General features: G+C 37.1%; 1 protein-coding gene across 7 annotated transcripts in view; it reads right to left on the reverse strand.

Moving 5' to 3' along the window:
* RBM26 (RNA binding motif protein 26) overlaps nt 1-15982 on the reverse strand; it is a 53252-nt gene extending 37270 nt beyond the window's left edge. For 5 of the 7 annotated variants that reach the window (XM_035895205.1, XM_035895207.1, XM_035895203.1 and 2 more), the window contains exons 1-5: nt 15908-15982; nt 2598-2716; nt 1914-2050; nt 980-1068; nt 133-371 (exon numbers count right to left, since the gene is read on the reverse strand). In XM_035895205.1, coding sequence (XP_035751098.1) covers nt 133-371; nt 980-1068; nt 1914-2050; nt 2598-2716; nt 15908-15978 — 655 coding nt within the window. In that variant the 5' untranslated portion in view covers nt 15979-15982. The remainder of the gene's footprint in view (nt 1-132; nt 372-979; nt 1069-1913; nt 2051-2597; nt 2717-15907) is intronic. The other 2 variants (XM_009639685.2, XM_035895204.1) reach the window with 1 other exon arrangement.
* Nucleotides 15983-15988: the final 6 nt, after the last annotated feature.

Genomic DNA, 15988 nt, shown 5'->3' on the forward strand with positions numbered 1-15988 from the left:
ATCATATAAGCTGTATTTCCACAGAAAACAAAGCTAAATTTGAACATAGAAACAAGAACAATAGAGGAAATTTTGGTACATCTTGAACACAGCGTTTAAGTTTAGTGTCTAAATTTTGTAGGCAACATTCACCGTATTTTAGAGACCAACTGTTGGTACCTCTGCTTCGTGTTCTGCTCCGGCTTCTGCTCCGGTCTCGATCCCGGTCCCGCAATCTCTCTTTGCTCCAGCTTCTACTTCGACTCCTGCTGTAGCTCCGACTCCTCCCTCTTCTTCTGTTATAGCGATCCCTATAAGAATCTCTTCTGGGAGGATTTCGGTCATAATCTCTCTTCCGAGAACGTTCATCTTTTTTCCTTTCATCGCGGCTTCTAAACATGGAATTTTGTAGGTTAATTACAAGAATTATGAAGCCATAATTTAAAACCTTAACTACCATTAAAAACCTCAAAAAAGGGCAACGGAAAATTAGAGAAAAGCTACAAATGTAATCTAACTATGGCCTTTCCTTTCTTCTCAGAAGACTTTTAAAGTTTTTATTTGGTTTATGCATTTTACTTTTACCATCCATAAGATTTTAAAACTTAGGTAAAACTCTTGTTTCTGCCCAATACTGCAACTTTCCCAAGTTGAAAACACAAACAAGGTAACAGTTATCTGAAGGGAAGGCTTCTAAATTAAAATTATCACAATTAAATCTCAATACTGAGCAGAGTAAGTGTTGTAATATTAACCACACATCTCACATAAAAATTAATCATAAAATTCAAATGTGATAATTGTGCACAACTCGGAAACAGTTTACACTGTCACTTATACACTCACCATTTAACCACATATGCATAAAAGCAATAAAAGTCTTATCTTTAGGCTTATTAGGTGACCATACAGAAAGAAAATATTTAATTTAGTAATAACATAAAAATCCAAATCCATCTGACTACTGATATAATACAAGAGGCTAACCTAAATTTATTACCTGGTATCTCTGTAGCGAGAACTTGACTGAGGAGGGCTGTGATTTAATCTTCTAGAAAACTTTTTCTCTCGCTCTTCCTCTTTAACTATCTGTATTTTAAGTATACACATTAGATCAAACCATGAGTATGCTACCATGGAGAATTTTGCATAATCAAATAAAAAACCTCAAAATGCTGAGCAAAGTCAGCAGTAACACTGAAGTGAAACAACACTTCTGAATCTAATGCAATTAGAGAACCTTCATATTGTATTAGATTTCTATTTCTAGGAATATTCAAAGCATGGGTTGGGAGAAGATAAAGCAGAGTAAGTAATCCTTATTGTACCGCATGGAAAATACAATCTGCTTTTGCTACAGGTGGACCACAGATACATAATAAGGTGCAGTGACATATCTGGGAAGACATGAATATTCAACAATTGACACAGTAAGGTCTTTTCTTCACCAGCGGATTAACTGGTTCAGATCACGCTCAAACACTTCCATGCAGCCAAACCTACGCTGCTGTTGAAAAGGACAAACCTACTCTTCTGGCTCGAAGAACAACATAAACACTTGTGCCGGAATAAGGATTTGGAATGGCAGCCTGGATTTATGCTGAATTAAAGGGCAGCATAACTGCAACAGCAGTCCTGAGCAAAGAACGAATGTAGGTTGTACTGCATGCAACTCCTACACTACTCAATAACTTTATTTACATTTGCCTAGTCAGAACCACTTTGGTTTACCTTGAAGCACCCACTTCTGTTTAAGAAAATTGTGCAGCAGTACTCAACATACTAGGCACAAATCTCCCGACATTTTAATGCTGTAGTATAAGTTTGGGAACTATTATTAATAAACAAATAAACATAATGAAGTTGAAACATATAAGCAAACTACAGGAATGAAGAAAAAAAAGACATAAATTTGAAATAAAATCAATGCCTACCTCTTCTTTTTTTGTCTCTTTTTCTTGGTGCTGAAAAAATTCTACTTTCAGGCTTCCTGACGATGGCTGTTCTGGTGGAGGTAGATAGCTTTTTGTATTCACAGCATCAAACAGTTTTTCCACAAATATCTGAGTTTCTAAAAGTAAAGAGTGTACAAATATGCATTATTCAAAACTTCAGTTAACATTTGCTTTAAGAATAACTTAAAAAAAAAAAATTAACATCCACCAAAAAGCTAAAACAATGAAGAATATTATTTTTAAATACTCTGCTGCTCATTTTTTAAGAGGACATTTACAGAGTCAAGAAACATGTCAACAATGACAGTGTTTCATAAAGGTTTTCAATCATTGAATTATTTGATGTCTTTTAATAAAACATCTGGAAGAATACTTCTGCAATATATACAATGCTCCAACACTTCTAATTCTGGAAATAACTCTTAACAGCCGCAATTTTCTTCCAGGAATACCAATAGACACAAAACATGTACCTCATATAAATATACTGTGCTATACACCTGTTTTTTAAAATAAATTACTTCATGAAAATTGAATTACATACATCAAAGTAACAAAGCTAATAAAGAGATAAACGCACAATTCTATGGTAAAAGATTGTTTGAATGACTTAAACAAGACAGACTTTTCAATCAAACTCAATTGTTATGACAAAGACCATACCTTTCTGAAGAAACACATCCAGCTGATCAACACACAATGCCTTCAGCTCCTTTTCACTTTTATCCTTCTTTACCAAAGCCAGAACATATTTAGCTAGGGCAGATGGATCTGCATCACATCTGCAAATAGATTAATTTAAAAAAAAAAAAAAAAAAGCAGCAATTAAATTACAGAAGTTGATGTGCAAAACTGGTATGACCAATACATATAAAGGACCAAACCCTTTCCTACCAAAGTAATTTAAAAACACTCAGGGGTATTTTTTAAGACAGAGTCCAGATATGTAACATCACTAAGTATCACTGTTCTTTTCTAAAGAAGCAACCGCCTCGGATACTTCCAAATGATATTCCACGGAGCACCTCATAGCAAACTAGCAAGAACCATTTAGAATGAAACAGCTCCAACCGCCTGTCTTAAAAACAATTACAAATACAACAAATACTTCCATAATTTCCCAATGATGAAATCAGTAATTCTGAGTGTAACACTAAGTGACTATTAATGGGGAAAAGTCAGTCTACTCAATTACAAATGAATACAGTGATAAAGCAGAAGTGATCTAAGCTATAAAAAAAATTCAGACTCTCGGAAAGACACTCTTAAATATGCTTTTAAAGAACCTTATTACTACCTACATACGACCACCATAAAAAGCAGATGAACAGAACAACCTTAATTTCGAAAGCCTAAGGGAAAAAGTGTTCATACAGTATTATAACAGAAAGCTCCGTAAGAGGTATGCAGACAGGGAAGTGAAATTTAGGGGATCACTATCCATTTTAGACATCTACATTCAATCTAAAATTAAGTATGGGGCACTTCAGTGTAGAGGCCGATGGTCTTGTGCACATCAGCAAAGAACTTAGAACAGAGTAAGCTGTATATCCACATTAAGTAGAACATTATTCAATAAAACTGATACAATTTTATTATAATGTTTCATGAATAGTAATCTACAATGAACTTTGTAGTGGTGTTACAGAGTAAAACCTTCCAAAGCAAGCAAGAATACTGCAGAAAACCACTTCACGCTTCATAATTCAAAACCAGTAACTAATGAAATGGTTAAGTGCTGGTTTATCAGGCAGAACAGCAACATTTTCTGAAACCATTTAATCCCATTATTTAGCACAAACCAAAGGAAGACCTCAGACCCCACAAAACTGGGCAGGATTTAACACACACACTGGTCATGTGATACAGACAGCCAGCTTGTTTGGGTGGTGATCAAAGTTAGTACTAGTGTTTTAAAGAACTAAGAAAAAGGAAGAAAAATGCACTGATGCATCCTAACTGTACATTCTCTCTAGCAAAAATAACTGAGAAGTAAAATTAAACTGTGGTCAGGGAGCTGCGCTGAATATGAGTATCACACAAATACAGTTCCAGCACAGAAGTCTACCAGTCACGATGATGGAATAGAACTGCAGTTCTCTCTCTTCCACATTAAAACAAGCGGTATCGTAGTGCTGAAGCTTATTTATAAATCTTAATGCTGACCATTTAAATGACAGGTATTTTAGAGACTGGACAGAAGAACCCAAATCCTTCACCATATCATGCTACCTAATTCCTCTGTCCAAAGAAGCTATCTCCTGCACAGCAAGCGACATCCTCTGTGCAAACATATCCACTAAGCAAAGGAAGCAGATCTGCCAGCATCCATCCTCAGGAGATCCTCTGGATAGCCTGGGCCCAGCACAGAGTGCTCTGAAGTTAAGGGTCAAAGCTTCAAACGTAACTCAGTATCCTCTAGGAAGCCGGCAATAGCAAAATTTCATGCTGTAAAAGCAACTCGAGCTGCAAGGGGACATACCACAGTATTCTGTATTAGTCTGCATTATTCATAGATACAGGAGACGGGAGTTCACAGTCAGTCTACATTCTAGAAGAACCCACACACACTAAACTTCCAAAATGCAAATAGATACTGTTAATTGAAAACCAGACTGCACACCAATTGGAAATTCTTCAAATGTTTTCCTTCAACTATCACATCTGGTTGACCTCCAGGCAGAGCTTACAACTTTTTATCCAGAGGAAAATGCTGTCCAAGCACCAAGTAATCTTGGAAGCAGGCACATAAATAACCTCCTACAGCGAGAGCAGTAGGACTGCGTGGTCTCTTCCGCGCTGCTAGCACCTGAGCATATCATCCAAGCAGATTATCTGAAAGCCCGATGTTGAAGAGTGTTCATCAGGCTGTAGTGAGGGTTCCTGTCCAGCACAGCCAGCATTTCATGACTTCTCAATGCTTGAATTTGCAAAATTTTTTCATTTTTTTTTTTTTACTGTTCTTCAATGCCACTTCAGTGTCACAGCGGAAGATTTTCCGTCCTCTCCCAGTTTTAAGCGAATCATGCCTCAGAAAATTAACATGCTTATTTTCATATTACCTATCTATAGTCATAACAGGAAAACAATTTTGGAGGGAGGGGTGACTTATCACATGATAAACCTCAATTCTTTTCTTCTCCTTTCTATTCTCCACAAAAATCAGATAAAACATTACAAGCTGAATTGTTTTATTTCAATTTCCACAAATCTGGTTCTCATCTGATAATATAAACAGTCAGCTGTCACTGTTCAAGATCTGCTACAACTGATTTAAATGACAACACATGCACTCAAAATTATTTAGTGAAAAAAGTCAAAAAAACCCCCACTGCTGTTAGCTACTGCAACATACTTTAATTCTCCAGCTCCTACAGTAGTGACTATACAACCACTTCATACTCAGTTTAAAGTAATTCCTCTCATAAGCGGGGTAGAAAATGGAAAATCTTGTCTGGAAAGCCACCTAGACTCCAAAAGGTGTAACAAAAACCCAAACCAAACAAAAAACCTCAAACAAACTTGTTTAAAACTAACAAACAATTAGTGCTTTCCTCCCTCCTCCCCAGTGATGATTTTGGAAATCTTAGCAAGATTGTCCACCCCAAAATGACCTCAGAATTTCAATCCCATCCACCCAATGCCAAGATACTCTCAAGAAAATATCCTCAATAAAAATATACATAAATCTACTTTTAATGTCCAAAACACAGAAACACTTTCTCCCATGGCACTGTCTTAGCATTTATAACTCTGCATCCAATACAACCGCATATGAACAATGCAAAACACTGGTACTGACCTCCATTATTATTTGTCAACGTAGAAATTCCCCTGTACACAACAGGAAGAACGTACATGTTTTCAAGTTGAAATTCTGTGTTTATTTTGGCTATTCAATAAATACTATTTTTAAAGAAATACCAACAGACTAATTACCTCAAATTGATGCTGATTACACAATAATGAATACAATGCATGTTGCGGTAGAGTAAGATGGAGAAATATGTTTTTGTAAATGGACAGTATGATTTTGTGATTTCTTTTCACTTTTTAAAATTAAACTGCTAATGATCTTTACATAGCCAAAGGTTGACTTCCTTTTTTGTGTACTAGAAACAGAAGTCTCCTCTTCTATATCTGTTGTTCAAAGCCTGAAAAGAAACACAAACAACTAATCTGTTTTCTCTACACTACTGTGAAGACGATACTTGCTTCTGTAGCTGGTGGTTTAGATTTAACAAGGTTATAGTCTGATCTTTTACTGCTTTTCAGACTCTTATAAAATGCTTTGCCCTTTTAATTTTTTTAAGATGATGCTAAAATTAAATTGCTAGCAACCTGAAGTGGTAGAAGAGAGGAATAACTGGTCTCATGAAGTAATAAAGAAATTTAAGCTCGAAAGAACTGTGAATACAGATCAGCCTGAAAATTTCTGTTCTTTATAGCTATTAGAGTTCTGGTATTATCATTAATGGTTTTGTTTGAGGAACAGCTGCTTTTTTAAAAGCAATTCCTTTCTGCTTTTTCATTCAAACTGAATTCTGAAATGTTGTCTACAAATTGTCCATCCATTGGTTTAGTAAAAATCTGCTGGTTTGGGTTACAGGGGCCTTGAGTTTTTCCGATAAACAAGTTCTTTTGTTCTCTAGTTTGACCGTATTTTTTTACAGAATAGTAGACCCTGTGTGTGAATAATATGCAATATGCTGGCTGTTATCTTTTTGTGTATACATGGATTTTTCTCCCATTAGCTTTAACACTTTTTCTAAACCTCTCTGTCTTGTATTTTATGCTCTTTATAGTAGACATTGTTTTATTAAGTAATGTCACTTTAAAGAAAATAGGAAAGGCACCCATGCTGGTGACAGCAAAATATACTGTGTAACACAAGGCCTTATCATACAGTATGTATCATGCTATATTCTTGCAGATTATGAGATTAAAAAAAGTCCTTAATTGACAATTCAGAAAAATAAGAAAAATCAGATTACCACCTACACATTTCAAATAGTCTAAAGTTGCATTCAAAATTAAAAATAAATTTTTATTTAAATTCTAGTGTTCACTGAATGATACACATTTTCCATTGTCAGACACCGGCTTGAATCCTTAGCTTAACTTGGATACAGTGCAGTAAATCTCAGAGCTGAGCACAAATGGAATCTGTGCATTAGGAGTGTGACAAATTTAGACATAACTTCATTCTTACATGCTAAAATTTGGCTACTAGAAAAACATTCACGTGCATTTTAACAGGTAAAACAACATTTCTCAACTTTGAACTGCGTATCTACATGCCCTCAACTTTTTGTAGGCATGTGCTACAAGCCGTAATAAGCATCAGTAATCACATAAATTTCTCCTCCTGTTTTCTCTTTTGTGTTTTCTTTAACAAACAAAAACAAGCTGGCAGGAGTAGTCTGAACTCTTTTCCACTGCAGCAAGTACATCCCAGTGCCTGCTACAATTCAACACCACAGCATGTTTTCTTACACCCACTTTCTGAATATATGATCCCAACTAGTAATGCTGAATGTTTTTACCTCTGCTAAAGCTTTTTTGCAGTCTGTATTCTATCAGTCAGAGGATACACAGTGTCTACTGCTTTATATTAAACAAGGAATACTGCTCTGGTAATCCTGCTTTATTAAACAGTATTTAACATACAAGCATAGATGGAAGAATTTTGCTGCTAGAGCCCTACATGTTCTTCTGAGACTTATCTGGATACCTCCAATGCTAACCACCAGAGAAAAGCTTCAGAAAGGAAGGTAACACCCAATCAAATATTTTACTCAACTGTAGGAACAAGAGTTCACAACTGCAACAAACCTCACAGAAAAGTTAAAAACCCCTCTTTCAAAATCCTTTGTTTCTGATCTCACCTGGTTTTGCAGTCAGTATTTGAAATCACCACTTCAAATAAACAAAATAAATAAAGCAGAAGAGGAAAGCTGAAGCTGTTAGGAGTAAATTTAAGCCTTAAAAATATGTATTTTTTTTTTTAAATAATGAATGTTTGAGAAGGGAAAAGTAATTTGGCTGAAGACAACTCACTTCTCTGTACACTTTTTTTTTTAATTGAATACTTAGCAATTCATTAAATACCACTTAATCTGTCAATTTCCAAGACTCAATTTACATATTTTAAAATATAAAATACGAAGTACGTTCTGAGAACCCGCTTTGATTTTCATGATCACCACGCAACTACAGGCATCAGCCTTAACTTACGATTTCAGTGAATGTGGAATACATATTAAACTTGTTTGCAAAAAACTGTTACTGGTGTAGCTGTACATACAAAAGCCCTTATGAACAGCAGAGCTTATATTGACTGCCAAAACAGCTGAAAGTAATTCAACAAGACAGATAAGCTAAACCAGCAAAATAACTTCATACATATTTCGTAAGAACCATTTTAAAATATATTGAACAGAAACATACAGTAAATACCTCTTCAGCCTTAAGAGAGAATAAACACAAAATTTGAATACAGTACGCTGAGGAAATATTTTGGCAGGTTAGTGCCTATGAATGCGTTTAAGCATCAGTACAAAAATACTTACTAAAACGAAAGACAAAACATGCTGTTTATTTGAGTATTTTTAATGTAAAAGGTATCAAAAGGGAAGGCAGATCTGAAAGCCTCTGCTGGACTAAATACTTCACTACCAACTGAGAACTTTGGGCATGTCTCCCTGACAGGGCCCTGAACTCTCCACCAAGTAAATACTAAATATAAGGCCACTAGGACTCCTGTTAACAATACTCACACTGACAGCAAAAAAACCCTACACCTGATGAATTCTTAAGCCAAGGAGGAAGAAACTCAAGGAATTAAAAAATGGCAAGCAAACTAAAGAATGACAGTTGTGAACTTAATAAGAATATACCTGAAAAATTCATATATTTTAATGGCTTATTTAATTGCCTATCCTACTCCATTCGGACTTCTTTGAATCACGTTTTCCAACATGACGAAGCACAGAATGAGTAAAGATACATATTCTAGGTATACTACATATATACCAAGCTGAAGCCTTTTAAAGCATTAAATAACTAGCTTGAGGAAAGCTCTGAAATATCTAAACCCTGGTATTTTCCTCGCAGAAAACCCCAAGTCTCCAGTGCTATGAAGTTCCTCATGCTGCACTTCATCATTTAAGTCAATTCCTAATAAAGGAAGTAGCCATTTTGAACTGGAGCCTTAAAAAAGTAAGTATTTCTGGTAATTTATTTTAAAAGTAGTATCTACAGTATTTGGTGCAGACGTGGTACTATGGTGCTATAGTAAACGCTACAGAAATGAGTTTAACAAGAGGATAATCCTTCATTTTGCTAAAAATCTCACAGGCATGGCAAAACAAACTGCTGCTTAAATTTTACAGTTATTAGACAACTCAACCATTACATAGAAAATGAACTTGATTTTTTTAAGCTTTTTAGCACTATAACTTAATTCACACTTTTCTATATGCCTTTTCTAAGAAAAAAAAAAAAATCTAGTATTCCAAAATCTACCCTCTGGTGAAAGTGTCTGGCAAATGTATGCAAATTCCCAAAGAGAGATACACATAAGTAGTGTTTAACTATAGGGTACATAACTTTTTTACCACCTGGGAGAAAAAAAAAAATCCCATGCTGAAACTGTCAAATTGTAATCTGACAGTTTTCACGAAGTGAACACAGTTACAGTTACTCACTTGGGGGAAAAAGTCTGCAGGGGGAAGGAGGGGCAGAAAATAATGGACAGAAATGAAACTTCCATAAAATTTCCTTGTAAGGAAAACACTACTTGTTCATTTCAGGTATTTTTCATTGCCTGCCTTTCAAGTTAATGCCTTCAATCTAGATTTCATTTTGGACACAGCTAGTGTGCACGCACTACTTTAAGTGGTAAAAGAAACTACATGAGAGGTTTTTTTAAAAGGAAGGTATGGACAAAAAAGGTGCTGCAAGTCCTGAAACTAGTTCCTTGACAAATTTAAACTACCGCAATACACTGACACCAAAAAAGCATGTCTGAGGTCCTCCAGGCAGTGAATGCTCTTTCTGTAAAGGAAGTAACATGTAGGTGCATGTTATTTGTCATACTCTGATCCTGAGAATTTACAACCTACATTTCAGAGTCTAGTTTTGTTGCCTAAAGATTAATATTTATACTTCTCTAGAGTACTGCTCAGTTCTTGACATTAACCAAGGTGGACACGGTTATGTCTGAAGGCTGAGAGACATGATTCGTATTTGCAGGGCTGAGTGGGTGCAGAAAAATGTATGTTGCATATTGGGCAGAGTAGCTAGTCTAATTTAGGCAGCTGTACCATTCTGTTGTGCTGCTACTAAAAAAGATCTATAAAAAGCTACAGTGTTCAATAAGTAAAACGAATGACAGACTCATTCAGCAAGATCTGACTTTTATCTTGAGACACTACTGTAGATGAGAACGATCACTCCTGTAATGCTCACTTTCATTAACTCTTTAACAGTACTTAAAGTAATAGAAATACACTGAGGAATGCAACGGCCTCCTACATAAGTTACTGATGTCATTACAAGAGTTCTAAATTATCATGATACCCACATCTGACATGCTCATACAGCTGCAACCAGGAAACAGCAGCTTAAAATGCCACCTCTAGATTCAAGACAGCTCTCATGAGGCAGAACAGCTGTCAGCTTGCTGGTTGTCCAACATGCACTTGACGCAGAAAGCAAAAATCACCAGCGTCTCTATGACTTGTGATGCAGCCAAGGGATTCCATTTCACTGCTGATGTTCAGTGTAAGAACTGGAAAGGTTTCCTGTAACAGGAGTAATTTTCTCCTCTTTGTTTTCTGCTTTCAACTACACTTTATAATAGCATATTTTGATTCCATCATAGTATTTTACACAGAAGCTTAGCAGTACCAGCACTCTAAGAACCTCAATTTCTCAAATACAGCAGCTCTCTTAGAGTCGGGTGAACAAATTGTCAGGTTTCATAACACATGTAGAAGAGTAACTTTGCTAGCGTTAAGAGAGGGACATACCAATGACATGTATTTGTGCTTTATTTATCTTAGTTAAAAATAGCTTAATGTAAAGTGTTCACAGAGTAAGTGAAATGAAGAGAAACATCTATTGCTTTTGAACTTCTTAGGAAGCATCATGGGAAATGAGAGCGAAACCTTGTGGCAGGCCGATGAGTGTTACTGGGAGGACAGAGTGCCACATATATGCGGGAAGGAATGCTGAAGTTTTTAATTTTAACTTATTTCTATTACTTCAGTATCTTAGCGTATTACCATACTCTTTACAGCACTGTTAAACCTTTTCTCTTCACTACCTTTCTTCAGTAACTGGTTGAAGATAACTAACCAGTAACCTATTAACAATTAAGCAAAGGTCCAAACAGCCAAAAAAAGAGATTTAACAAAGAAAGGTTGAAAAGCATGACAAACAAAAAATAGCACAGTGAAGGCATAGCTGAATGCCAGAGCATACTGACTGTTTGCCAAAAGTATTCCAATGATAAACATTAAAGTATTCCAATGATAACAATTTGGATTTTATTCCCCCTGACATAAGTAGTTACAACACTATAATCACTTACAGAATTAATCAATGCAAAAAATGTTTCCATTTTAATGAGGTATGCCTAAATAGCACATAAACATTGGTTTACATATTTTTTAATCTTCCTTGCAAGTCTGATTTAGTACATGAACAAACCTTCATAAAAGCATAAACACAGCAAAGTGGAAAAAAATTAGATATGGGAGCCTTAATCAAGTTGTAAGTAAAATTCACTGGGCCAGCAGGAGATTTTAATTAAATTTATTTTACACAAAGTAATTAAAACCAAGAAATTTTTCCACTGTAAAGAATTAGGGCAAGGGGGAGAACATTACAGCATCTTACAAGGCAAAACAGTGACTGCAGCATCAGTGCAAAAGAGCTCATTTTCTCATAGGTAGAGATTGAAACAAATTCAAGAAAAAAATAATGAAAAAGACATCCCTACTTGGAACTTTGCCAAGCCAGATCCTGATACTCCAGCAAAATTATATACATCATTTATAAAGGATGTGGAATGGACTTGCAGAAAAGAAACCCAACACAATAGATATGGCTCTCAGTGAAGACCTTGTTAGTACAGGAATTAGAAGCGACAGGCATAAGGTTATATTCCAAGTTTAACATTATTTTCAAACACTTTACAGAAGCCATGCCACCGACAAGAAAAAGTGTGTAACACTAGAAATAAGCATGCTGCTGTCTGCAAGCAACAAAGATGATTGTTGACAAATGCCTTCTTTACAGATCTGACTAGAGTTAACTGTGTAAGATAGTTCTAGTCAAATATAGAGCAGCCACAGCACAAAAAAAAGTACTCTTGCCACTTTGTTTACACTGGTACTACATTCACATAGTGTATCTTTAACAGTTCTGTGTGTATATTTATAATTCTCTCTACACCAAACTGAGCTGCTCAGAGAGTTATTTCCAAAACCACAAAAGCAGCCTCTTTGGAGAAGTGCGAAAAGTTACTAGAGTTGTTCCAGCCTCCAGCAGAGCTGGACTGCATAAATGCTCCAGCATTTGCAGTTTCTGCCTCACTGGAACACAACCAAACTCAGGTAAGGAGTGTTTATACAGATGATCACCGAGGCTTTGCCAAAGGCATTAGAGCAGTCCAAGACAAAGAAACAAACCCCAACAACCCCCCACAAACAAAAAAAAAATCCAAAACTTAAATCATCCACCATCCCTCTCCTCCAAACACTCTTGTCTACAAACAGTGTTTCCCAGAGGCACCATGTGAAAGCCACCCAACAACCAAATGATGGCCAGGCCATACGATTATATAACACACTTGTCTCAATCCACTAAAAAAATTAGCATTCTTGCCAATGCTTTAAAATAGTTTAAAGATAAAACTTTGTGATAAAATGAAACAGTCTTTACGGATATTGCTATCTTCTAGTTCTGAAACATTCTGTTTCAAAAGCACACGTATGGTCTTCGGACCAAGCTATACGTCCTATTAAAAACTGCTAGCTACTTGGAAACAGGCAACTTGGAAAATAAAGCATGTTCTAAATACTCAGCTTTAGATAACTAGCACATAAATATACACCTATATACATGTTTATATCAATTAAGTATCTTCTTAAATGCACTTCTCCCCTCAAAACTACGGAGACAACACCTCCATAATGATCTAATTATCTTAGTCTAGTTAAGAAATTCAGCTGCCTATCTTGCAGCTAAAGGTTTCTGAAAGACACACGAGACAGAGTCAGCACGGGTTTTTTGTTTCATTAAAAGGAAAAAACAAGTCAAAAATTTTTTTCACCTCCAAAGGACCAGCACTTAGGGTCTCACTGTACTAGTACTGCACCACCAGCAGTTAGTAACTTCTTTAGAAGTAACTTCTGTAGGAGTAACTGCACACTAAAATTTTCATACAGCCAGAAGCTATGGCTGTAGGCACACATTTCAGATAGCCAAGATCAGAAGCAGCTCCAAGAGTACTTGACTGCTAGGAAATGACAATACTTCTCCACTAAATCCAACATTTATTAGAATAATGCAGTTACAGTAGGACACCGCACAAAACTGAATGACAGCTGAATTTAGCAGTCCCTGCTGGCTTGTTTCCTCCCAAAGCTAAAGATTCAGAGAACTCAACATCCTCCAGGTCAGCAATTCCCTACCCCACAACATAGTTTTCCAGCATGAGAACCACATTTGAACTGCTCACACACCCACATTTAACTTCACAGAAACATGTAGGTCCTTTTAGTGCCAAAAGCCAAAAATTGCCCTGATCATGAAAGCTGAAAATCCCAATTTCATCCTTTAACTGATGACTATCACTAGCAGATATCACAGTTCAATATCCAAACTAGAGAAACATGGAGCAACCTGAGTTTCTTACCAGGATAACAAGTTACTACTACACATCACTAATGGATGGAGCTTGAGGGGAATGACGGAGGAACCATGCTGACCTCCAGCTAAACAGTATTCTGGCAAACTTCCGATACTTTTTATAATGTGAATATGAAACTTTCATTATTCACTGGTAGAAGTTAAACTTCAGCTTCTGATGCGTAATAAGAAAGAGCAGAATAGTATAAATTAATTTTGGATACAGATCTGCAAAATCAAAAGAACCTAATGTATTTACCCAATAAAGGGATTTTGAAGTCAACTGAAGCCTTCCTGTAAACGCCACTAGCAGACTTTGAGTTTCAGATTTCACAGAATTTAAAAATACCCCTTGTAAACTGTTCGAAGCTAGCGTATTGATCTCCAGCTGCTGACCAACTGAGAGGCAAGTGTGTATGATTCATCATTTCAAATTACCAACATGTATTTTGGAAATGACAAGATTTTCCAAAGTTAAATATTGCCTGTTCCAAGCCTCTTGACCAGCACACTCTAACTACTGATATCAAACTGCTGATTGCCATTAACAAAATATTCATGCAAAAAAGTATCCAGAGACAAACAGGGAGCACTCTGCACCAGCGGACTGCCTGGATCTATTACCACACAACACAATGTGCTCTGTTATTCTAATATTACCTTACACTGACCCAAGGAAAATTAATTCATCTTCTCAGAATTAAACTTTACAAGATGCATTTTTTTAATGATAATAATAAAAAAAATCCTACCACAATCTTAAGGGTCAAATCTTTTATATAAAGGCACTCACAGCATAATTTGCTGCAGCCCTAATTCAAAGTCCACTTGAATTAAGTTCAAGATTAATCTATTTCAGTATGGTTTGGATTATGCCCTAAAGAAAAAAAAAAAGACCACCACCCCGCCCCCCAAAACACAAATGAAGATCTCCTAAAAACGTCCCAGCACTTTATAACTTATTCAAGTTATTTCACCATAAACCATACAACCTATACATGTACATACGTATACTTAACCTATGGCTGTGGAAGCCATAAAGCAGACTACTACTTTTTTCAGAGTAAAACTAACAGTGGCCAAATATCTGGGAAGAAAAGTTAATACCAGAACTAACTTGTAAGTTCTAGTTCTATTGACTCAAAGCAAGCTCCAGCATTTAATTCAGACACATTAAAATGGTACTTCAAAATGACAAGTCAAGTGCATGCCTTGATCTAAAATATCTATAGACACCATACTTCCAGAAGATGAAACCTTTAAAAACAAGTTTACATCTCAATTCCACTAAAATATCATTCAGAGAAGGAAAACATGGACTAATTGCTGAAGAGCCCCAATTACTCACATGAATGTTATGCTTAGAGGCCAAGCAGGTATGCGCAAATAAGCAAATTATTCTCTGGGGCCCCTATTCCCAAGCACTCTACTGATGCAATTTTTATTTCTGGGGGGGGGGGGGGGGGAAAACAAGGGAGCGTCAAATATTCAAAACTACTGTGAATGGCGTGCAACTAGCCTGCGTAAAATGCTACTGGGAAGATCCCAGGATCCTGGAAAACATCCCAGTGGCACCTGAGCTCTCTCGGAGAAGGTCACTGGACAGGGCGGCAGGCGGCGATTATTAACCCGGCCGCTACGGGGGCTGAGAGCGGGGAACAGCAGGCTGCACCCGCAGACACATTATCTCCCGCTTTCTCTGAGCTACAAAGGGAAAGACGAAGGCGGTCGCTAGGGGGGGAAGCTGCATCCTCCGGAGAAAGACGGTCCGACCGCCCAGCGGAGGACGGCGCCGGGAGAGCGGGGGAACGACGCAGCCCCGCGCAGGGCCCCCACAGAAGAGGGTCGGGGGAGAAGGGCGCTGGGGAAGAAGGGTTTTGGGAAGAAGGGCTTTGGGTGGGAGGGAGGGAGGGAGAGCGGGCACCTCCCGGGATGCCCTCACGGGCCTCTCCGGCGCAGCGTTTCCCTCCCCCCGAGGATCCCCATCTTTTCCAAGGAAAGGTTTATTTTGGAGGGGGCGGGGGAAAAGAGGAAGGGTCGCGACTACTCACATGGGCTCCAAGGTTTTGCTGAGCCAGGATTTCAGCGCCTCGAAGTTTTCTATGATCATTTTAACCACCATCCAGAGCGGC

The sequence above is a fragment of the Egretta garzetta genome, unplaced genomic scaffold, assembly GCF_000687185.1.
Source record: "Egretta garzetta isolate BGI_Z169 unplaced genomic scaffold, ASM68718v1 scaffold335, whole genome shotgun sequence".
Taxonomy (NCBI): Eukaryota; Metazoa; Chordata; class Aves; order Pelecaniformes; family Ardeidae; genus Egretta; species Egretta garzetta.